The sequence below is a fragment of the Pipistrellus kuhlii genome, unplaced genomic scaffold (assembly GCF_014108245.1).
Source record: "Pipistrellus kuhlii isolate mPipKuh1 unplaced genomic scaffold, mPipKuh1.p scaffold_m20_p_15, whole genome shotgun sequence".
NCBI classification, from domain to species: Eukaryota; Metazoa; Chordata; class Mammalia; order Chiroptera; family Vespertilionidae; genus Pipistrellus; species Pipistrellus kuhlii.
The window spans coordinates 44,170,259-44,193,867 of NW_023425460.1; the positions used below are offsets into that span (position 1 = coordinate 44,170,259).

Genomic DNA, 23,609 nt, shown 5'->3' on the forward strand with positions numbered 1-23,609 from the left:
CCCGCAGCAGAGCCAGGCAGCCCCCTCAGCCTCAGCCGTGCACTTCCTCACACAGCGCCTCCATGAGAGCCCCCAGGTCCCCCTCTCCCTCCAGTGGCCTCGGCTCTGCCTCTGCCGCAGGCACCGGCCTGTGGGCTCCCGCTCCCATTCCCGCCCACCCCGCCCCGATCTGTGGACGTTGCGCCCTCGCCTGCCCCCTCTGCACCCACGGAGCACGGCGGCCCTTCTGGAGAGCAGGTCCTCCCCATGGCCCGGAGCCGGCCCGCCCAGCAGGGCCCGTGCCCTGGGTGAATGCGTGTCCGGGCTGCTGCCTGCAGTTGGTCCCTCCACCCCCACCCCAGACGCCAGCGCCTGCTCAGCCTCCGATGTGCCAGACTATTTTCTGGCAGCACCTGCTGTCCCGTCTGCTCTGTCCCTTCCAGTGTCCCCTCTGGCTTACCTTTGTCCCCGAGGCCGCTGGTCCGCGGTCACCCCGCCTGGGCGAAGGGAAGGCCTTCCCGGCTGCCTCCTCGGCTAGGCAATGAGCTCGGAGCCCGGCTGAGAGGACCAGGTGTGGCCTATCCCAGAGGCCCGCCCCGCCCGCCCCGCGGCACCCACCTGTGTTGCCAGGCCTCACCCTTCCTCCCTGGTGGGGTGTCCGAGGCAGTGTCCCCTGTGGGGGAGCAGAGGACGTGGGGTCCCTGGGCCCAGCGAACCCAGCGCAGGGCCGGCCCCTTCAGACCTCAGCCCCGAGCGGAGGCACAGGGGCTGAAGATGACTCGCCCTCCTCCCCTGGACAGACCAGAGGGTGGTCCCGTTGCCCATCCTGGGCCTGTCCCAGGAGCACCCTCCTTCCCTGCCCTCCGGGGACACACAGGACACCGGAAGCCCTCCGCGGGCTCCGAGCCCAGAAGGGTGGCAGCTGGGCCCGGACATGAGCGGGTGGCCCTGGTCCCCCGGGGAGGGGCGATCAGGGTGCTCTGTGCTGCCTTTGCCTGACGATCGCAGACCGCTTCCTTCCATGGGGACTGGACGGGGGAAGCCGGTGGCCCTCTGGTCAGTGGGCAGCTCAGGCCGGAGGCAGGTGCAGGCTGGGCCGCTGCCCTCCCGGGAGGAAATGCCAGGAAGCCGCTCAGAGAGGGGGGACTGGGCTCTGTTTGGAGGGGGGGACCGAGGGCTCTGTTTGGAGAGGGGGGACTGGGCTCTGTTTGGAGAGGGGGGACTGGGCTCTGTTTGGAGAGGGGGGACTGGGCTCTGTTTGGAGAGGGGGGACTGGGCTCTGTTTGGAGAGGGGACTGGGCTCTGTTTGGAGAGGGGGGACTGGGCTCTGTTTGGAGAGGGGGGACTGGGCTCTGTTTGGAGGGGGGACCGAGGGCTCTGTTTGGAGGGGGGGACTGGGCTGTGTTTGGAGGGGGGACTGGGCTCGTTTGGAGAGGGGGGACTGGGCTCTGTTTGGAGGGGGGACTGGGCTGTGTTTGGAGAGGGGGGACTGGGCTCTGTTTGGAGGGGGGGGCCGAGGGCTCTGTTTGGAGAGGGGACTGGGCTCTGTTTGGAGAGGGGGGACTGGGCTCTGTTTGGAGAGGGGACTGGGCTCTGTTTGGAGAGGGGGGACTGGGCTCTGTTTGGAGAGGGGACTGGGCTCTGTTTGGAGAGGGGGGACTGGGCTCTGTTTGGAGAGGGGGGACCGTGGGCTGTGTTTGGAGAGGGGGGACTGGGCTGTGTTTGGAGAGGGGGGACTGGGCTGTGTTTGGAGAGGGGGGACTGGGCTCTGTTTGGAGAGGGGACTGGGCTCTGTTTGGAGAGGGGGGACTGGGCTCTGTTTGGAGAGGGGGGACTGGGCTGTGTTTGGAGAGGGGGGACTGGGCTCTGTTTGGAGAGGGGGGACTGGGCTCTGTTTGGAGAGGGGACTGGGCTCTGTTTGGAGAGGGGGGACTGGGCTCTGTTTGGAGAGGGGGGACTGGGCTCTGTTTGGAGGGGGGACCGAGGGCTCTGTTTGGAGGGGGGGACTGGGCTGTGTTTGGAGGGGGGACTGGGCTCGTTTGGAGAGGGGGGACTGGGCTCTGTTTGGAGGGGGGACTGGGCTGTGTTTGGAGAGGGGGGACTGGGCTCTGTTTGGAGGGGGGGACCGAGGGCTCTGTTTGGAGAGGGGACTGGGCTCTGTTTGGAGAGGGGGGACTGGGCTCTGTTTGGAGAGGGGACTGGGCTCTGTTTGGAGAGGGGGGACTGGGCTCTGTTTGGAGAGGGGACTGGGCTCTGTTTGGAGAGGGGGGACTGGGCTCTGTTTGGAGAGGGGGGACCGTGGGCTGTGTTTGGAGAGGGGGGACTGGGCTGTGTTTGGAGAGGGGGGACTGGGCTGTGTTTGGAGAGGGGGGACTGGGCTCTGTTTGGAGGGGGGACTGGGCTCTGTTTGGAGAGGGGGGACTGTGGGCTGTGTTTGGAGGGGGGGGACTGGGCTCTGTTTGGAGAGGGGGGGCTGGGCTCGTTTGGAGGCTGTGGGGCCAGGCACCTGGGGAAGGTGACACGGAGCCTTTCTGTCCTGGCGGGTGGCCTGGCTCAGCCCGGGGACACGTGGCCGGGGAGGGTATGGCGTGCGTCCGCCTTTCCCTGGAGCTCCGGGGCGGGTGGTTCTGCGAAGCCCAGAGGGAGCAGCGAACATGGCTCCTCCAAGCGGTGCTCCGGGTGTTCTGAGCGCAGCCCCCCTTCTCCTGAGCCCGGCGGGCGCAGTGCTGCGTGTCAGCGCCTCCCGCCGCCCACGCTGGCGGCCCTGCGGGTGGGTGGACGGTGGCTGAGCCGTGGCCGGCAGCGAAGGCGAGCGTGGGCCCAGAGCACGGATCTCCCGCTCAGGGCTGGGGGAAGGGGTGCCGGTGGAGGCGGGAACAACCTTCTCCTGGAAACACGATTCCTCCTGGGCAGGGAGGAGGCCCCATCCTCCAGCCCCTGCCCAGAGCTCAGAGCTCAGACCACCTCCTGCCTCCCTGGGCTGAACTGCTCGTGGGGAGGAGCCCTGACATCTCAGACTCCCTCGAGGTCTGGGGGTGTCTCTGCTCCCTGCGCCAGGTCTGAAGGGCTTCCAAAAAGCCTTTCACTGGCCCACAAAAACCATCTCGCCGGCTGCAAAGTGGGAACTTCCCGTCTGCAGCCGTCATCTTTCTGGAGCCACGTTCTCAAAGTGACATTTCCTAGACAGTGTTTGAGGCCCTTCCAGGCTGAGCTCCGGGACCACGTCCTTGGGGGCGACATGAGGATATACATAGTTTTAAAGCCATGCATGCCCAGCCGGTGTGGCTCAGTGGTTGAACATCGACCTATGAACCAGGAGGTCACGGTGCAATGCCCAGTCAGGGCACAGGCCTGGGTTGCGGTCTCGATCCACAACAGCTGATCCATGATTCTCTCTTGTCATTGATGTTTCTGTCTCTCTCTCCCTCTTCCTTCCTCTCTGAAATCAATAAAGATATATTTAAGAAAATAAAAAAGCCATTCATGGTAAGCTGGAGAAACATTGGTCCAGGCCCATTAGGACAAGAACTGGAAAATGGGTTTCTTTACCCAGAGGAGGAGGTCTGCAGCGTCAGTTAGGAGCCACAGGCTGTCTACTTTTATATCTCATTGAAGAGGCTTTTTTAAAATAAAGAATAGGAAGTAGTCAGAAACTGGCCCTTCATCTCACGCCTAGGTGATCCCTGTTGGCATACAAAAGGAATCGTGACAACGTTAGAATAGTCGGAGCAGCAGACAGTGGAACATGAGGGCCCATCACACGTGTGTGTGCCGTGTCCACACATGTGCTTCCCATGCAGTCTCTTATCTACACAACAGGGATCTCCATACACAGGTTATTCCTACTCTGACAAGAGCCTCTTTGGGGCGTTTTCCTGTTGGCGCATCAGTCTCTCTGGTGTTCAATGTCCATCTTACAGCAGGAACAGGGTGATGCGACCAGCCCCTCGTCCCGCTCCCCTGGGCTGTCTTGGGACTGTTTGGATTTCAAATTATAGGCCGTGAGTGTCACCTCGCGTCGATCTTGATGAATCTTGTGTGCGTACCGATGGTGGAGCTTCCCGGCAGCGGCACCATGGCCCTACGGAGCGGCGCACCTGGCCGCCGGCGGCTGGTGCTGGCACTCAAGCGGGCCCGGCCCCGCACTGCCCCGCACACCCCCCCCCCGCCCCCGCATGGCGTGGAACCAGCCTTTCACTTCGCAGAGTCACGCTGGCGTCTCCCTGCCACGGCGAATGACAGCTGCGCGTGGGGAGGGAGGCGGCAAGGTGTCACGTCTGACTTACTGACGCATGTGACGCGCCCTGCCTTGCCTGCAGGGTTGGCGTGCTCGCCGACTTGTACAGGTTTCTTGTAACGAAAGGAAGTGCACCCTCATTTGTCATATTTATTGCAAATACCTTTTCCCAGTGTGTAGTATTTTGATTTTTTTTTAATTATTTTTTCTCTGTGTGAACGTTGTATGCTTTTTATAGGGTGACAGCCACCCTCTGACAGAGACCTTCCTTGGGGGCTTCTGAGATTTGTTTCCTACTTGGAAAGGTGCCCCTTGTTCCAGAATTACAAATAAATTCACCGTCACCCATATTTTAAGAACTACCTTGGATTCATTGTATGTGTGAGAGGCCCGGGAGTTCTCTGTGACCCCTCTCTGCCGCCCAGCGGAGGCTGTGGCTGGAAGCTGGGCTGGTTCTGTTTTTAAATATATTTTATTGATTTTTCACAGAGAGGAAGGGAGAGGGATAGAAGAGCTAGAAACATAGATGAGAGAGAGACATCGATCAGCTGCCTCCTGCACACCCCTTACCGGAGAAGTGCCCGCAACCAAGGTACATGCCCTTGACCGGAATCAAACTTGGGAGCTTTCAGTCTGCAGACAGATGCTCTATCCACTGAGCCAAACCGGTTTCGGCTGGGCTGGTTCTTAAGGCTCCGAGGTCTCCTCCTCCTCAGAAGAAACCTGCTCAGGTCACAGGAGAGGTCAGACTCCAATGTCCCCAAAGGCCCAGAGCGAGCCCCCAGCCCGGCCTCCTGCCTGCACGGGGAACACGGAACGGGAACGGCGGGGCTGGCCTGGAGGTCTGTGACCGCGCTGTCTGTGCTCCAGCCTCTGGGCGCGGGGTCAGCTCGGCTCCCTCCCTGGCGGCTGCGGGGAGCGCGGGCAGGCCTGGCCACCTTGTCCCAGCATCCCGCGGTTTTGTCTCCTGGCCAAGGCGCTCCTCCTGGAAACCAGACCCGGGCTCCCGCGGGAATGCGGACTTCTGGGCTGCTCAGGCCTCCTGACTTCTATTTTTAGAAACACGAACAGAGAACAGGAGTCTTAGGCTCTGCCTCCAGAGAAGGCCTTTCCCCAGTTCTATTCATTTTGGCCTAAAAGAGACCCGCCCGGTTCCCAGGAGGATAGGTCAGCCCGCAGCGCTGCAGGAGGGAGCCGGCATCTCCGCGGTTACCCTGGAGACGGGCCTGCCTGGGTCGCCCGGGAAACCGAGCCGGGAGTAGGAACACGGCGCGCTTTGTGAGTGGCGTTCTCAGAGAGCACGCAGGCCCGTGGAACCAGCGCAGGCTGGAGGTCCCGTCCCCTGCTGGCTGACACCCAGAGGGCTGGTACAGGCTGGTGGGTGCCAACACGGGCCAACCCCAGAAGCCTCAGCTTCTTGGCACCGCATGGCTCTCCTTAAAACTCTCCTTTTTGAATCCTTCCCTGGACATTTTTCCTGCTGTCTGTGCTGTTTCCCAGCGGAGCATCTGCCGCCCAGTCTTCCGTGAACTGGAAAAACCAGCGACCAGAACAGCATCCATCAGAGAAACTGTTCAGACTCGAGCGAAGGTCTGAGCCAGGCCTCGGGAGCTGGCCGGGCTGCAGGGCGGCGTCCTGGCTCCTGCCGGCTCCCAGGTCCCTCCCAGCTGCTTCCGCCACCCGAGAGGGAGGCTGCCGGCTGGGGGGGTGGGGGGGCCGAGCGTTCCAGAGGCCGGGCGTCCCTGCGAATGCTCTTTCCCCGCAGAAGGCTCCTTCCTCACGAGGTGCCGGCGAGGAGGGGAGACTGTGGCTGGGAGCCGGGGTGTCTCTCACGGGCGGGCTCATCGGAGGGACTTCGGGGGGAGGAACTGGACTGACTGAGCCCAGAGGAGAGGCTGCAGGGAGTAGGTGACCCAGAGCCCAGCCCTCCAGGGGGAGGGGCGGAGCTCACATTGGGGTGCTGGCCGCTGGTTGTTGGGTGATGCCATGGTATCTGGCTGTGGAAGGACATGTGTCTGAGCAATGGGAGGTGGAAACAGAGGAGGGACGTGCGGATCCGCTGTGATTTCGGAGGGAAATCATGGCTGCCATGGGCTTTCTCGGTGTTCAGGTCCCCATCCACGGCCCCATCCGTATCATTGGTTCATGGCACCATGTCCGGACTCTGCGGAGCCAGGACAGGCCACAGCTCCCTCAAAGGGCAGGGGGCGAATCCCCCGGGCCCCTTTCACACGAGCCCAGCTCACCTCCTTCTTCCCGCCGGGCACCCGGGTTTTCCTGTGGGCTCAGCACCCCACCCCAACTCCAAGGACTGTGTGAGCGGATGGGCCCCCCCATGGAGGCTGGCATCGCCCAGCAGCTGGACCTGCCCTGATGGCTGGCAGGCTGTTCAGTGACAACCGTTCTCAGGAGGGGAGGGACGGCTGTGAGGTGTCGGACTGGGCCCTGTGTGTTAGCGGCTGGGCCCTCTGGGGTTGGAGGTCGTGGGCTGATCTCCTAGGGTCCCCGTCATGGCTGTCCCCTCTGGCTTCCTTCCTCTGAGGTGCAGCTGCCCCCGCCCAAAGCTAGTGTCTGCAGACTCCGTGCTGGGGGCCTGGAGGGGGTGGCAGCCTGGGGGCAGGGCCCGGCCTGCGGTGGCCCGGAGGGGACTGGGATGTCTCAGGGCCCTCCCTGCCCCAGTTTGCTTCTCCCAGGTTCACTGGGCAGACAGGACAGAGCCTGGGCGGTGAGGGCGGGGGAGGCTCCTGCGGCTGCGGGCAGGGACGGGCTCTGCGGCCAGGCGCCCTCAGGCTCCCGGGCCCTGGGCAGATGTCAGCGGAGGGGCGGCCTCCTCAGCCTGGAGGGGCTCGTCAGCACGCACTTCCTGCAGAGCCAGCAGCGGGGCGCGATGCATCGATCTTTCAGTATCGACTTTCCATTAAAAAACACATGCAGGTCTTTTCCAAGAAAAGGTCTGGAATGAAACCACGTGCTCGCTGTGAGGGAGCATTTAAAAGAGTGAGCTTTCCTGACTGCCCGCCTGGCTTCTCTTTACCCAGATGCAGGACGGGGCCCGGGCAGCTGCATCGCTGTCAGCCGGTCCCCAGGCAGGCAGAGCCCCCCATGGCCGTCCCTCTGCCTGGGGCGCTGGGACCCCCGGAGTCATCCTCTCCCCTGAGTCCCAGCCTGGCAGCATCGGAGAACCCGGGGGGGGGGGGGGTTCTGTTCGACTGGGCAGGCTCCTCTGAGCGGGGGAGGGGGAGGGTGTTGGGGAAAGGGGGGCAGTGCCGGGGTATGGGGTCTCAGTCCACCATGCCTCCCACCTCTGCTGCCCTCTGGCCCCTCATGCCTGATGACCCCTCGGGCTTGGAGACTGATGCCACTCTCTGCGTGGACCCTGGTTCCAGCCAGAACATCCTCCTCATCTTCCAAACGTCAGACTCATTCCTAGTTCTCAGCAGGAATCTCAGTCTCAACAGCCAAGGGACTGAGGCCCAGCGCCCCGCAGGAGTCTGCTGGGAGGGGGAAGCCCAATGGACGGGGGGCTAGGTGGTGCAGGGGTGGGGCGGTGGGGCTTTCCATCTGCCCTTGACCCCTCACTCATTCGCTCCTCACTCGCTCACAGGCCTGCCCTGGGTGGGGGAGGGGGGAGGGCGCTGGCTGCAGGGCACATTGCTGCCCCCCCCCCCCTGACATCACCGCAGTCACCCCAATGTGGATCTGCCAGGCACTCTCTCTGAGCCTGGCCCTCAGAGCTCCTTTCGGGACCAGCAGTGCCTCCTGGTGGAGACTGCGCTGCGGGTGAGGCCACCATGGTGGGCACAGGAACGTCCCATTGATTTGTCTGGAGCCTGGGGGGCGGAGCAGACAGCAGCGGGTCTTGGTGAGGCTTCCATGGATACTTAGGACATCAGTGATGGTGAACGCTCGCTCGGTGTGCGGGCTGGCACCCCCACCTCTGCAAGGGGAGACGAGGGGCGCTCCCTGGCAGAGGGGTGCTCCCTGGCAGAGGGTGCTCCCTGGCAGAGGGGCGCTCCCTGGCAGAGGGGCGCTCCCTGGCAGAGGGGTGCTCCCTGGTAGAGGGGCGCTCCCTGGCAGAGGGGTGCTCCCTGGCAGAGGGGCGCTCCCTGGCAGAGGGGCGCTCCCTGGCAGAGGGGCGCTCCCTGGCAGAGGGGTGCTCCCTGGCAGAAGGTGCTCCCTGGCAGAGGGGCGCTCCCTGGCAGAGGGGCGCTCCCTGGCAGAGGGGTGCTCCCTGGCAGAAGGTGCTCCCTGGCAGAGGGGCGCTCCCTGGCAGAGGGGTGCTCCCTGGCAGAGGGGCTCTCCCTGGCAGAGGGGTGCTCCCTGGCAGAAGGTGCTCCCTGGCAGAGGGGCGCTCCCTGGCAGAGGGGCGCTCCCTGGCAGAGGGGTGCTCCCTGGCAGAAGGTGCTCCCTGGCAGAGGGGCGCTCCCCGGCAGAGGGGCGCTCCCCGGCAGAGGGGCGTTCCCCGGCAGAGGGGCGCTCCCTGGCAGAGGGGTGCTCCCTGGCAGAGGGGCTCTCCCTGGCAGAGGGGTGCTCCCTGGCAGAAGGTGCTCCCTGGCAGAGGGGCGCTCCCTGGCAGAGGGGCGCTCCCTGGCAGAGGGGTGCTCCCTGGCAGAAGGTGCTCCCTGGCAGAGGGGCGCTCCCTGGCAGAGGGGTGCCCCCTGGCAGCGGGGCCCTCCCTGGCAGAGGGGTGCTCCCTGGCAGAAGGTGCTCCCTGGCAGAGGGGCGCTCCCTGGCAGAGGGGCGCTCCCTGGCAGAGGGGTGCTCCCTGGCAGAAGGTGCTCCCTGGCAGAGGGGCGCTCCCTGGCAGAGGGGCGCTCCCTGGCAGAGGGGCATGGTGCCAGCCGGGGTCTGGCACTCCTGACTGGTGAGCTGACACATGGCAGAGACACTCGCTCTCCTTAGCTCAGGAGTGGCCTTCACGCCTTTGGGAGAAGTCAGCGGCATATGCATGAGGAGGTGGCGCTTAGCGGGGCAGTGGGGGTGATAAGTGGCTGTGAGGCCCCATGCTCGCAGCCTCCACACGTTTTTCCCAAACACCCTCCCTGCCCCCGCAGCTGCTTGAGGACTGCCTGTCTCCCTCCCTCCCTCTCCCTCTCTCTCTCTCTCTCTCTCTCTCTCTCTCTCTCTCTCTCTCACACACACACACACACACACACACACACACGGCTCAGTGAGCAGCATCCGAAGGCCGCATTTCTCCCCACGGCTCAGACACTGCTGGGATCCCAGCGAGGTGTAAAGGCTCCTGGTGGGATGCGTCTGCCAGGCATGTGGCCGGGCAGTGAGTGCGCCCACTCAGACAGACCATGTGCAGGCCCCATGCCCCACCACTGAGCATGCACCCGCACACAGATACAGGCACATGCATGCACAGAGAGCCGCACCCACACGCACACACAGGCACGGGCACACGCAGGTGTGATCTGACGTGTACCCCTGGGCTCCAGAATAGAAGTGAATCCTGCGCTGTGTAAATTCTCCCCTCCTGGCCAGGCTTTAAGGGACCTAAAAGGAGACCAGGACCTGCCCTCGGCACCCCGCTTCCAAAGGGGTGCACGGCCCCCTGGCGCGGCTGATTGGCTCTGCGCACACTGACCCGCGGTGCATTCACACTGGCCAGAGAAGCCGCGTGGGGAGAAGGGCTGGGAAGGCTGGGTGGCTGGAAGGCCCGAACAGGTGACGTTCTGTGCGCACAGCTGCTGGGACAGGGAGCAGAGATCAGCGATTCTGCATTCGCCGGGCTGGTCCCCGGCTGAGCAGGGCCGTGAGGGTGGCTCAGGTCACTGTTGACGAGCAGTCTCCGCACCAGCCGCTGCCACGTGGGCTCCGCCGCCGGCCTCCCTGTGGCTCTCCGAGCGGCGGGATGGGGAGGGCCTGGCGCTGCTGCCTTCGCCTCGCCCGGCCTCGCTGCCCACGCGCTGCACAGGGACCGGAGGCAGAGACTCAGCTGTGCTCCTCTCGCCTGCCCCACAGCTCCCCACCCTGCCTCACCCCAGGCCCGGGCTGGCTGAAAGGCCTTGTTCCGAGCCTCACAAGGTGTGATGCTCACGTGACACTCACTTGGAGCCTTTCCAACCTGCTGAGCCCGCTCGAACCCCTGTGCCCGAAGCCTGCCTGACCGATGTGGGGGCCCACAGGGCTGTGCCCAGGAGCCTGAAATCAGGGGGCGAGGGCGCTCTGCTCCCACCGGCACCCAGCTCTCTGGAGGGGCCGGGGTAGCTGACACCGCCCCCCCTCACTGCCCCCCAGCCCCCTCCCCCGGGTGCTGCCAGTTCTCCGGAGCGTGCTCGCTCGCTCGCTCTCTCTCTCTCTCTCTCTCTCTCTCTCTCTCTCTCTCTCGCTTCCTGGCAAGTGAATCTTGCCCTGTTGGATCCACAGCTGGGCTCCCCACAGCGACCATGAGAGCTTTGACATTTGACCTTCTTGCCTTGGGGGGGGGGGGTCGTCTCAAGGCATCCTCAGGGGCCAGGGAAGCCCTGGGTGAAGGTCCCTGGGAGGGGATTGAAGTTCAGGAGAACTCCATCCTCTCCTCTGCCTCGAGGGTCCCGAAGTCCTTTACCAAGCCTGTGCCGGACTCTCAGTTTTCTCATCTGTAAAGTGGGCGCGTTCACCCCTCGCTGCACTGCTCCGAGAAGGAAACGCGGTAAGGACATGAGGCCTCCTCTGAGGACAGGCGGTGAGCAGTCAGCGCCCTGGCGTGTCTTTGAGGAGACCCTCTGGTGAGGTGTCCTGTTGACACAGGGGGGCTGGCCTGTGCGCCCCAAGGAGGTGGCGTGGGCCCTGTGCTGCCTTTGAGGAGCTCGGGCAGGACCGACCACAAGCTGTGCAGAGGGCAGGCCAGGGCCAGGCGCTGACTCTCTTCCAGAGTTTTCTGGGTCATCAGACGTGGCTTGCCACCTGTGATTTATTACGGCTTCCTCCCGGGGACCTGGGTGGGGGGGGTGCTGGGTCTCCCGGCGATGCTCTGGGGGCTGGGCCTCTCCTAGGTGACGGGGTGAGGTGGGGGAGGCAGGCGGGGAGGGAAAGGTCGGGCGGGTTGGGGTCCAGCCGCGCCCATGACCTGCCCCGTGGCAGCGGGCAGCTCACCCTCAGGCTCCTGCAGACTGCCTGGGGCCCCCACTTCCCAGGCTCGGAGGGCTTGAAGCCCTGGGGAGGGGGCAGCAGCAGGTGGCCCTCCAGGCCTGTCGGGGAGCCCTCATTGTGTCACGGGGAACAGCAGCGGTGACTCACCACTCCGCAGCAGCTCTATTTTTACCCTCCCGGCCCGTCTTCCCTCTGGCTCTCCTCGCTGGGGCAGCTTTTTGCCCGTTTTGAGAAAAGCCTGGCTTGTGAGGGGACTGCTCTCCGCCGCGCCTCCCTGGGCCTCGAGCTGTCGGAGCGCTGGGCGCTGGGCTTCAGGCGGGATGCAGGCCGAGGCGGGCACCGAGGAAGGACGAGTCGTCGCTCTGTTTTTCGGGGGGGAAAGTGCTCAGACGTTACCCACATTTCCCCTGGGTTTTGTGGTACCTGGGCCGACCTTGACCTGCTTCAACCCCTCCCCTCCCCTCTCCCTCCAGCCCACCTTTACCCGGAGCCTGAGATGGCGGGACCCACGACAGCCCACATAGAGCGCCAGGTGTCAGGGCCAGGGTCCGGGGTCACAGCAGGGCCGCCCGCGGCACTGCCTCCAGGAAGGGTCTGTTAGTCTCCCTGGGCCCGTGTCCGGGGAGCCCTGGCCCCACTTGGAAAGACCTCCCAGCCTCTCCTGGGGGCTGGCTCTGGAGCTGGGGTGACACCCTCCAGAACACGGTTCGATGTCCCCGTGAGGGCTGTGCTGGGCTTTGGACCGAGCGCTCAGACAGGTCGTGAGGAGGCGGCTCCAGGATGAGGGGCTCGGTCCAGGGACCCAGAGCCGGACCGCAGCCCGCAGAAGGACGTGGCCGGGTCTGCGGGGCCGGGCGGCGTGTCAGCCCTGGGGAGAGAGAAGCAAAACTCGCCACTCGGCCGCCTCCCCGTGACCTGCTTCCATGGCGATGCTGTGCTTCCAGCTCCGCGAGATAAAAGCCTTCCCGGAAGAGGAAAGGTTCCTGAACGGCTGGGTTTGTGTTCATCTGCCCCAGGAGGCGCCGTGCCGTGCCCACGAGGCCGTGCAGCTGAGGGTCCCTGGAGGCTGAGGCCGGCTGCGCCATCGCCCTGCAGGCCGGACACCCGGACGCGCAAACAGGCTTCCTGCTGCTCCGGCTCCTGGCAGACACCCAGGAGTGTGTGTGTGTGTGTGTGTGTGTGTGTGTGTTGCGGGGGGAGGGGAGGAGCGGGCGGGACTGTTGGGTTGGATCACTGCTTCCTTTCACCCACCCTGCAATTTTGGAGGTGCGCCTCCAGCATCACACAGCAGCAGGCGCTGCACATAAGAATTCGGCAGCCGGTCATGTCAACCCCAGAGCAGGGAACTTTGTCTCACAGCCTCATCTCTCTGCCCAAATGTCAGCTTCCCAAACGACTCCCTGAGACCTTGTAAAAAGTAGCAACCCCCTCCCGGCACCGGATGCAGGAGCCATGTGCTGGCTGAGCGTCTGTGCCCACACTCGCGTGTCTCCTTTAGGAGTCCCCTTCCAGGGTCGGTGACAGGCCTCGCCTGAGGTTCCTGCAGCCTCACCAAGGCTCGCTCCCAAACAGACCTGTGGCCAGGGGCCCTCTGTCCAGCAGCCAAGGTCAGCCCCACCGGCCCAGGAGGAGCGCCCTTCCCTGACAGGTGTGGGTGCTGGAGGACCTCAGGGATCAAAGGCCTCCTGGTGCCCCCTGCAGGACAGCAGGGCCCGGTGAGGCCGTGGGCCTGGCTGGGATGGTGGAGGGTCAGGGGGCGAGAGGGCGAAAGGGCAGAGGCCCTCAGGACATGGGTGTTTGTGTGCTTGGGAGGGTGTGGGGAGTAAAGGGTTTGCTTGTGGGCTTAGGGCTTGGTCCTAGGGCTTTGCGTCCACGGGGATGCTCACAGTCTGGGCGTGGGGGGTAGAGACCTGGGCGGGAAGAGACCCGCAGGGTGGGGACCTGGGGCACAGCCGGGCTGGCCTGGGCCCTGGGCGGAGCCGGCTCCCTGTCTGGGGGGCTGAGAGGAAGCGAAGGGCAGAAGCCTGTGAAGTTGAGGAACCCGTCTCCTGTGTCAGGAGGTGTCTGGTTCTGAACGGAATTGGGAGCCTGAAGGCACGTTTCAACCCCTGTCCACACCCCGGGGAAACCTCGAGGGCGTCTTGCTGTGATTTCCACGGAGCCCTTTCTCCGGGAGGGGCCCACTGCCCAGAAAGTCGGCAGAAATAACAACTCCTATGGGTTCTCCTGGGCCTGGGGCCGCCCCTCGGACAGGCGCGTTCCAGTGACTACCCCTGGGGTGGGGCCAGGCTCCCTCCAGCGCATCCGGTGACACTCAGCAGGAGGGTAGGCACCCTGCCTCGGAGGCTCGGGGCTGCCCTGAGAGTCCCAGGACATCCTCTTTTTGGGTCTTTGGCTGGGAGCAGCCTTCACGGGGGCCACTGGGCCAAAGGTTCACGCCATTCCATCTGTGGGTGGGGCCGCCCAGCCTTGCCACACCACGCGCTCGGGAAGAGGGGGCTCCACGGTCCCTTGGGGCCCCCCCTCTGCCTCGGGTTGAGCCCTCCACACTTTGCCAGGAGCCTGAGGCCATGCACCTCACCAGGCAGCCCTCACCTGGCATCCCTCTGCTCTTCCCACAGTGACCTTCGACCACTTCCAGATCCTGCGGGCCATCGGCAAGGGCAGCTTCGGCAAGGTGAGCGGGGCCTGCGGGGGCCGGGTGGTCGGACGCGGAGGTTGCTGGAAAGCCTTGCTATGAATGACACGGTGATGAACATTTCCGGGAGAAAGCCCCTTCGTTTCCCAGGATGCTCTCCTAGGCCAGCGGAGAGGGGTTTCCCCAAAGGGCGGGACCCAGCAGGTTTGGCCGGAGACACTGGTGCCCGTTGAGACATCCGGTCAGTTCCAGACCACCTGCCTTTGGGTGAGGCACCTGGGACCTCCAGTTCCAGAATCTTCCACTTCCCTTGGCTCCTGCTCCTTGAAGACCTGGAGACCGAAGGCTGTGGGGACCCTTAAAAATGGCTCTGGGCTATCTCTCCTTGGGAGGTCTCCCCATGTGCTCCCCATGGGGGGCACAGTGCTGGCTGTGCAGCCCGTGACTTTGTGCATCAAACCTACATCTGTTGGAGGCCTTTGTCTCTGATCTGATTGAATTTCCTTGGCCATGAGGGAGCCCCGCCCATTTCTCACAGTCCTCACCTCACCCTGATCCTCTCTACCAACCAATCGTGTGAGCAGTGCCAGGGTTGCTGATTGGCATTGCAGGGCAGCACTGCAGGGGATTCAAGAGGTGGGCGGGGACTGCCACCCTGGAAGGGTGGGATTTGAAAATAGCTCCTCATGCACAGGGGCTTCCTGGGTGCACGGCTCTGGCTAAGGGGTCCTCTCCTTCGTTCCCCAGCAACTTTCCAACCTTCTCTGCTCTGAGCCCCGGGAAGGCGGGGCTGGGGTTGGGGATGGTGTGGGATGCAGACACCGGGCCTCCCTGCCTGCTCCGGGCTGGGTCCTGCCTGCTCTCAGCAGGCGCCTGTGCACAGCACACGTGTCCCTCCAGAGACTTGCCTCCAGTCACTTCAAGGTGGAGCCTGCAGGGGCCGGGATGGGAATGGTGGGGGGGGGAGCGGGGGTGCATGCTGACGCGCCCGGTGCCTCCAGGTGTGCATCGTGCAGAAGCGGGACACGGAGAAGATGTACGCCATGAAGTACATGAGCAAGCAGCAGTGCATCGAGCGGGACGAGGTCCGGAACGTGTTCCGGGAGCTGGAGATCCTGCAGGAGATCGAGCACGTCTTCCTGGTGAACCTCTGGTGAGCCCGCCCTGCACCTGACCCTGGGACCCTGCACCCCAGCCCCTCCTCCCTCTCCCCTGCCACTCCCAGTGCCCGGCCCCAGGTGCGTTCCTGAGGGTCTCCCGCCTGCAGAAGCCTGGGCTTCCCACAGCGGAGGCCTGTGGCCCACAGAGTTTCCGGGGAAATGTTAGTGGCGGACAGTTTGGGGGCCTGAGTTTCCTTCACAAAATGGGCTCCAAGATCAGCCCTAGGAGGTGGGGACCTGCAGTCCACAGCAGGTCACCCCCTTCCTCCCTGGGAGTGCTCCTGAGTCCCCCAATCACCTTCTCCTGGGGGGGTGCCCTCTAATTCGCTCACAGGTGGGGTGTGGTTCCCCAGGGCCCTGGGCTGAAGAGGCAGGATGCTGCTCCTGTGGAATGTGGGGGTTGGGAGGGGGTGACCCCCAGCCATGCATGTGCCAGGGCCTCCCCTGTCGCCCGCAGGTACTCCTTCCAGGACGAGGAGGACATGTTCATGGTGGTGGACCTGCTGCTGGGCGGGGACCTGCGCTACCACCTGCAGCAGAACGTGCAGTTCTCCGAGGACACCGTGCGGCTGTACATCTGCGAGATGGCGCTGGCCCTGGACTACCTGCGCAGCCAGCACATCATCCACAGGTACGCGCGCATCTGCCGGGCCCGGGCGGGCCTGGCCGCAGGGACACGCCACTGGCAGGACTCCGCCTTCCGGCAGAACCTGACAGCTCCTTCGTGCTCTGCCCCAAACTTGCCCGCAGACCTGCCCCCAGGTGTGGCGCCAAGCCAGCCCCACAGCTGCATATCGGATGTCCACCGGGGGGCAGATCCTACCCCCGCAGTCCCAGCTGGACCAGGCACACGGAGGCCTTGGGTCCCGGGGACCCTGGGGTCTGGCCACGCTGGGGCAGCCTTTACCTGGTGTGTTCAACTGCAGGTTGTGTCCATCTGGCCATCTGCCATATCCCTGGGACTCAAACGAATGTCAGCAGTAGCGTGGCACAGCTGCAGTTAGGGAGGTGAAGCTGCAGTCCCTGGACAGGAAAGAAAAAACTGACTGAGTGGCTTATTATAAAGTCAGATGGCTGTGATTGTAGCACATCTGCCCGGAGATCTCTGTTACCTGCTCACCTTTGGGCCTGCGAAGGCCCCAGTCCACTGTCTGTGCAGCTCGGGGCTCTGGGCAAGGGGGAGCCTGGGGTGTAGGGGCCCCAGGACCTGCTGCTGTCTTCTAGGGACTTCGGCTCCCTATGTGTCCACTGCTGGGCTTTTCTCTGTTCTGTCTGGTCCACAAGGTGGGGCTGGAGGCAGCCCCCCAGGAACCAGAGAGCTGGTCTGCCCAGCTCCGTCCGAGTGTCACCAGGTGGGGAGGGTGGGAGGGGGCCTTAGGCCCTCAGTCTTCCCAGGGCCCATCTCAGGCCTCTTGGGCCTCTGCTGGCTGGACGCCCCTCGGGGGAGCCCCAAGCCCTGCCAGGAGCAGGAAGGAAGTCTCCCCGCTTTCCGCTCTTTCTGCAGAGACGTCAAGCCCGACAACATTCTGCTGGACGAGCAAGGTGAGCAGGGGCGCGAGGCCAGCGAGGGGTGAGGGGTGAGTGTCCCCCGCCCCCGGGCGCATCTCCGGTCCCTTGGACAGCGGTGCTGCCCTCTCTCCTCGCAGGACACGCGCACCTGACTGACTTCAACATCGCCACCATCATAAAGGACGGAGAGAGGGCGACCGCCCTTGCTGGCACCAAGCCGTACATGGGTGAGCGAGGCCCCCACCCACCTGCATCGCCGACTCCCATGTGGCTGGTGGGCAGCTCCCTTCCCCACAGGCCCAGGCAGCCACGCACAGAACAGCTGTCTGCTCCGTGCAGAAGACAGTGCCGCAGGAGAGGGTCATGGGTAGGACAGTGAGCTGAGCTGGCCTGCACGCAGGCTGTGGGACCTGGACTTGAACCAGGTGGTTCGTGGGGAAGGATGACAGCCGAGGCTGCTTCCCAGTCAGCTTCGGTGGCAGCCTGGGTTCAGGCCCCATCTTGGGGGGCCAGCCCTGGGGCCTGGTCAGCGTGCTCAGCCTCTCCCTCCCTTTCTGGAAAGCTCCGGAGATCTTCCAGTCTTTTGTCAACGGTGGGACCGGCTACTCCTTCGAAGTGGACTGGTGGTCGGTGGGGGTGATGGCCTACGAGCTGCTGCGTGGATGGGTATGGAGTCCTCGGCCCCAGGCCGGCCGTGACCCCCAGGGGCGGCCCCGGTGCCCTGGGGAAGGAAGGGGCTGCCCCACCCCAGGTGTTCAGGGACACCTGCATTCCCTTTCTGTCAGCGTCTGTGAGGCCACCACGCTAGGTGGGCACACAATGCCTGAGGGAGTACTGACGGGGGTCGCTGAGGTTTCCCGGGCAGATGGTAGGGCCTGTGCACTGGCTTCTGGGCATCGGGCCTGGAACTGTCCTTCCCCATCCCCTGGTAGGGGCTCCGAGGGACCCCACCCCGAGGAAGGCAGCTCCCCCTGGCCCTCCGGGACCCATCCACCTGGCCCTGGGAAGGACATGCTTCCGTCAGGCCTGGTCAGTGCCTCTCTGGCCAGTCCCTCGCCCAGGCATCTGCTTCTCCTCCTGGTTGCTCCCAGGAGGGGCCGTGCTCAGGCCGTGCCTGCACCGGGGTGGGTACTGCCAGGCGCTCTGGGTCACGGTGAGGCACAGGCACAGTGCTGCCTCCTCTGCCCAGAGGCCCTACGACATCCACTCTAGCGACGCCATGGAGTCCCTGGTGCAGCTGTTCAGCACCATGAGCGTCCAGTACGTCCCCTCCTGGTCCAAGGAGATGGTGGCCCTGCTGCGGAAGGTGAGCCTCCCGGAGCCCAGGCCCGCCAGGCGCACAGGGGGTGTGGCATGGAGCCTTGGTTCGAGGGGGCATCTGGTTCCGGCGTGTCTGTCTGGCGGGCTCCCTGTCCGTCCGACTCTGTCCTATAGTAGCCGGCGGTGACTAATGTAATCCTCCCAAGCCGGTCCCGGGACACTGGTCACCAGCCTGACTCACAGAGGCTCAAACAGACGCAGGCGGGACGTTAGCCGGTGCGGGTCACGCGTTGTGCGTGCTGGAGGGAGAGGGTGGGGGACCGAGTGCCCGCCGAGCAGCACTCTGGCTTCCTCTACCCCTGCGCTTCCCCTTGGAGGGACAGCCAGTGCCTGCTGCCAGTGGCCTGGCCACCCCGGGGGGGCAAGCACAGAAGAGCCCGGGAGGCCCTGCACCTCCAAGGCCTGAGCGTGTCCGTAGCAGTCCAGGGCGCTCAGCCTGCCGGCACGTGGGCGACCATGGTGTTGCCACCAGCGTGCATCCCTCGGGGCAGGGGCTGGGCTGTGGGGCCCTCAGCGCCTCCTCGGAGAACCTCACTTTAAGACCCTGGTGCATCAGGGGTGGGAGGACGTGCAGGACTTGTGAGGCCCCGAGTCCTGGCCCCGAGTCCCCGAGTCCTGGCAGACCCTGGCTCCTGCTCAGAGACCTTTGACCCTGGAGTTGTAGCCAAGCAGCTAGAGGCCTCTCTGAGTCCCTAATTGAGCCTCTTAACCTAGATTCCGCCCTGTAGAACTCTGCCCATACCTGCCCAGGTGGAGCACCGTGGGACCTTGGCTCCCAGAAGCTCCAGGAGGGAGTGGTGATCCTTGCTTGCACCAAGCCCCAGGCCTGGTGAAGCCGCCATGGCTACATACACACACACACACACACACACACACACACACACACGCCATGGCCTAACACACATACACACCCCTACCCTAGGGCCTCATGGGGTTGTGATGGCTGTAGTTACTGTCCTCTGCAGTTAGCCAGGCTGAGGCTGCCACCTGCTGGTGAATCTCAGCGGAACCTCCCGCAGACCCCATGTGCCTTCTGCCTCCTTGGGCTCTAGGCGCTGAGCCAGACCCGCATACCGAATTGTCCCTTTGGCCGCATTACTGCGCTGACCAGGATGCTTGGCTGACCCTTGAGACCCTGAGTTTCCTTTCTGGCGAGACCTGCACGGTGCCCGGGCCTGGGCAGGCCGCTCCCTGGGAGCACGGGGCCTGGCCCCCTGGGGCACAGGGCCGGGCACCGTCTGATGTGGGCCTTGTTCCAGCTCCTCACTGTGAACCCCAGGCACCGTGTCTCCAGCCTCCAGGACATGAAGGAGACCCCGTCGCTGGCCAACGTGCTGTGGGACGACCTGAGCAAGAAGAAGGTGGAGCCGGGCTTTGTGCCCAACGTAAGCTGCACAACAGTCAGACAGACAGGGGTTCCCGGGTGGCTGGCGGCACCCGTGGGTGAGCTCGGCGCCCTGTCCCTCCACAGAAAGGCCGCCTGCACTGTGACCCCACCTTCGAGCTGGAGGAGATGATCCTGGAGTCCAGGCCCCTGCACAAGAAGAAGAAGCGGCTGGCCAAGAACCGGTCCCGGGACAGCAGCCGGGACAGCCCCCAGTCCGTGAGTGCGCGGCCGGGGGCGGGCCTCTCCGTCGTGTCACAGCATCTCCACAGACCCCGGCCAGGATCCCCTCCTGCAGAGTCCCGAGACCTTCCTCCCGCCTTTTCCAGCCCAGCCCCATCTTCTGCACCTGAGTCTGCAGCTTCTCTGAGCCCCTGGCTTCTCCTCTGAGCCTCTGGCTTCCCCTCTGAGCCCCTCGCTTACCCTCTGAGCCCTCACTTCCCTCCTTGAGCCCCTCATTTCCTCCCTGAGCCCTCACTTCCCTCCTTGAGCCCCTCATTTCCTCTCTGAGACCTCACTTCCTCTCTGAGCCCTCACTTCCTATCTAGCCTCTGAGCCCTCACTTCCTCCCTGAGCCCTCACTTCCTCTCTGAGCCCTCACTTCCCTCCCTGAGCCCTCACTTCCCTCCCTGAGCCCTCACTTCCCTCCCTGAGCCCCCACTTCCTCTCTGAGACCTCACTTCCCTCCCTGAGCCCTCACTTCCTCTCTGAGCCCTCACTTCCCTCCCTGAGCCCTCACTTCCCTCCCTGAGCCCTCACTTCCCTCCCTGAGCCCTCACTTCCCTCTCTGAGCCCTCACTTCCCTCTCTGAGCCCTCACTTCCTCCCTGAGCCCTCACTTCCTCCCTGAGCCCTCACTTCCTCTCTGAGCCCTCACTTCCCTCCCTGAGCCCTCACTTCCTCTCTGAGCCCTCACTTCCCTCCCTGAGCCCTCACTTCCCTCCCTGAGCCCTCACTTCCTCTCTGAGCCCTCACTTCCCTCCCTGAGCCCTCACTTCCCTCCCTGAGCCCCCACTTCCTCTCTGAGACCTCACTTCCCTCCCTGAGCCCTCACTTCCTCTCTGAGCCCTCACTTCCCTCCCTGAGCCCTCACTTCCTCCCTGAGCCCTCACTTCCTCTCTGAGCCCTCACTCTTCCTCCCTGAGCCCTCACTTCCCTCCCCTGAGCCCTCACTTCCTCCCTGAGCCCTCACTCCCTCTCTGAGCCCTCACTTCCCTCCCTGAGCCCTCACTTCCCTCTCTGAGCCCATCACTTCCCTCCCTGAGCCCTCACTCCTCTATGAGCCCTCACTTCCCTCCCTGAGCCCTCACTTCCTCTCGGAGCCCCTCACTTCCCTCCCTAGCCCTCACCTTCCTCTCTGAGGCCCTCACTTCCCTCCCTGAACCTCACTACTGCCTCCTCTGAGCCCTCACTTCCCCCCTGAGCCTCTGAGCCCTCACTTCCCTCCCTGAGCCCTCACTTCCCTCCCTGAGCCCTCACTTCCTCTCTGAGCCCTCACTTCCCTCTTAGAGTGGGATGAGAACCCACTCCAGGGGCTCTTGCCAGGGAAATAGCCCCAGAGTCTTGGGGGGCTGCCCTCACAGCAAGGCGCCCCTGTACCAGCGTATGGCCTGTGCCTCACCCCGTCCACAGCCTCCCACCCACGCCCAGCACCTCTCAGCGCAGCAGGCCCAGCACCTCCCCGCTCCGGCCTGAGGCTCAGGGGGAGGCAGAGGCACAACGGGAGGGGTGAATACTGACTTTCCAGGCCTCTGTGTGGCTGCAGCCCTGCCTGTGTGCAGGCACGTTGGGGAACAGAGGGAACCTCTCTCCAGCAGGGGAGGGCCCCTGTGCAGGGGCAGCAGGGTGCCCACGTGCACCCACTGAGCCGGCCCGCCCAGGTGTATCCACTGAGCGCAGAGCCTTCCCTGTCATGGCCTCGGCTTTGGTGCAGGAACTTCCGCAGCCTGGCAGTTCGGCTGCTCTGGAATCCCGCTGCTCTCACCGTGACCTGAGCCTGGTGCTGGCACATGCATCCCCAGTGCCCAGCGATGGCCAAGCAGGCCCCTGTCCATGTGACTGCTCCCTCCCCACCTGCCCCCAACGCCAGAGCTGTCCGCACCCTCCCACCTCACCCTCCCCGCTGATCTGGCCAGTGCGGGACCCCACTCAAGGCCTGTCCCCAGACTGCTTCTCAGGGCGGGCAGCCCTGTGGTGACCGCCTCAGGCAGGTCCCCTCACAGCAGACCCCGAGGTGGGACTTTGTGCACCAGTGAGAAGTGGCCCGGAGGAAGTGGGGGAGGGAAGGGGAGGGGAGGGAGCCACGCCAGGTGTAGTTTCCCACCCAGTCTGGTCACGTGGACACTGCCTTCCATGTCAGCGTCCACCTGAGGCAGGAGCTGGGATCCCGCACAGGAAATCCTCGGGTTACTGGCTAAGAGTCTCCTGCGAGGTGCGAACCCCAGGTGCTCTGCTGCCGGGGGGTCGTCCAGGCTTTGGACGAAAGCCAGAGGGGCAGCCTGGGAGGACAGGCAGGCCAGGTGGAGGAGCTCCCACCTGAGGGGATAACTTGGTGACACCCAGCACTCGTTCTGACTAACAGGAGAATGACTACCTTCAGGACTGCCTCGATGCGATCCAGCAAGACTTTGTGATTTTTAACAGAGAAAAGTGAGTGTGTGTGGAGGGGAGGGAGGGGGTGATGGGGGCAAAGAGGAGTTTGGGGAAATGGGACACCTGGGTCTTGAACCCAGGAAACTTGGCTCCATCCTCCTGGGGGGTCTGAGCATTGGGCCTGGGAGAAGGGGGCGGGGGGCATGTTCAGGCTCATGCGGGAGGGGCTCCTCCAGAACTTTGTCCTGAACTGGGGCCAGTGGCAGAAGCTCCTGGGGAGACACTCAGTGGACTTCCCAGACAAGTGCCGTGGCTCCTGCCTGCATGGCTCCTGCACATCCACTGCCTCCCCTCGGTCAGTCACGCACTCACTGAGCTCACACTGACTGTATCAGGGACTGGGGGACAGAGAGGTCATGGCTGGCTGGCAGGGAGACACAACAAGCCAGGAATAGCTGTGACACCTCCACAGTGAGTGGATAAAGCCCAGTGCTCTGGGCCCAGGGGAAGGAGTGGCAGGGCGAGGCATGGTGGGCTTCCTGGAGGAGGTGGCTCTGAGCTCCTGCCAGGAAGGGGAGCAGGATGGGTCAGTGCTCTGTCCTGCTTCAGTGACCAGGATGACAGCTGGGCACTGGTTTAAGACACTGACCACCACCCTGGAGGCCAGAGCCAGGGTAAGAGGGGGACTTGTCTTTGAAAAGCCTGCTCCAAAACCCCTAACCCCAGGACTTCACTTAAACGGGGCCTCCTTTCAGCTTCTGTCTGGACGTGAACTGACTCCCCACCCCTGCTGCTCCCAGCCCCAGGGCCCATAGTCAGAGGTGCTGTTGGGCTGAGTGCCCACAACCTGCCAGGTCTCTGACCCACACACAATGCCACCAGCTCCCTGCTGGGCCAGCCTGTCCAGGACACGCCGGACACCTGGTACATGTCCGGGGCCCCTGAGGCAGGGACACGTTCTGGAGGGCTCAGGCCAGCTGTCCCTGGGCTGCCGGCGAGGCTGCACAAAGCCCCTCCCTGTGCTTCCTCCCAGGCTGAGGAGGAGCCAGGACCCCACCAGAGAGGCCCTGCCCGCTCCCGAGGCTGGGGATGTGGACGGCGAGGCCTTGGCGGACGGTGAGGATGCGAGCCCTGCCCTGCCCATGTGCGGCTCCGTCTGCCCCTCGGCAGGGAGCAGCTAGGAGCCGCTGGCCTGGGGAAGTCACTCAGGCTGCACTGGGACTCAGTGCACCAGAGAGACAGGCCAAGCTCAACGTTCCCACTGAGCAGCCCGCTGGTCCGAGCACAGACCCAGGCTGGTGGCTCTGCTGTGTCCTGGTCGGTTTGTTTCCACGGGAACAGCCTGACCACTGAGCTGCCGTCGGCTCTCGGAGGGACATGGTGACAAGAGGCTGTCAGTATGGTCGGTGGTGGACAAGGAGCGCACTGCCACCCGGAGTCTGATTATGTGATGGTGGTCCTGGTGGCCTCCTGACCCCTCGCTGGCAGGTCATGGGCTGGGCTGCGTGGTGGTCAGGCGCTCTTGTCTCTCACCACCTCTCGACTGTCCATAGGCCCGGAGGCCTGGCCTGCCGTCGGCTGCCCCACCGGAGCTTGCTACCCAGAGCGTGGGAGGGGCCCAGGGTTCTTGTACGTGGGCGGTGGGGGGGGGGGGGGGAGGCTATGGGTGGGAAGATGAGGATGTTTTATAAATACAAACTGTTCCAGC

The 23,609-nt window shown here is 64.3% G+C and overlaps 1 protein-coding gene across 2 annotated transcripts in view; it reads left to right on the forward strand.

Annotated features, from left to right (window-relative positions):
* The window catches only part of STK32C (serine/threonine kinase 32C), a 38,300-nt gene extending 14,691 nt beyond the window's left edge, over nucleotides 1–23,609 (forward strand). Inside the window, exons 2-12 of one of the 2 annotated variants that reach the window (XM_036439293.2) lie at nucleotides 13,921–13,976; nucleotides 14,939–15,090; nucleotides 15,555–15,728; nucleotides 16,602–16,639; nucleotides 16,744–16,833; nucleotides 17,169–17,272; nucleotides 17,796–17,912; nucleotides 19,186–19,311; nucleotides 19,398–19,529; nucleotides 21,891–21,958; nucleotides 22,935–23,609. In XM_036439293.2, coding sequence (XP_036295186.1) covers nucleotides 13,921–13,976; nucleotides 14,939–15,090; nucleotides 15,555–15,728; nucleotides 16,602–16,639; nucleotides 16,744–16,833; nucleotides 17,169–17,272; nucleotides 17,796–17,912; nucleotides 19,186–19,311; nucleotides 19,398–19,529; nucleotides 21,891–21,958; nucleotides 22,935–23,082 — 1,205 coding nt within the window. In that variant the 3' untranslated portion in view covers nucleotides 23,083–23,609. Of the gene's footprint in view, nucleotides 1–13,920; nucleotides 13,977–14,938; nucleotides 15,091–15,554; nucleotides 15,729–16,601; nucleotides 16,640–16,743; nucleotides 16,834–17,168; nucleotides 17,273–17,795; nucleotides 17,913–19,185; nucleotides 19,312–19,397; nucleotides 19,530–21,890; nucleotides 21,959–22,934 lie in introns of those variants that run through there. The other variant, XR_006741739.1, reaches the window with a different exon arrangement.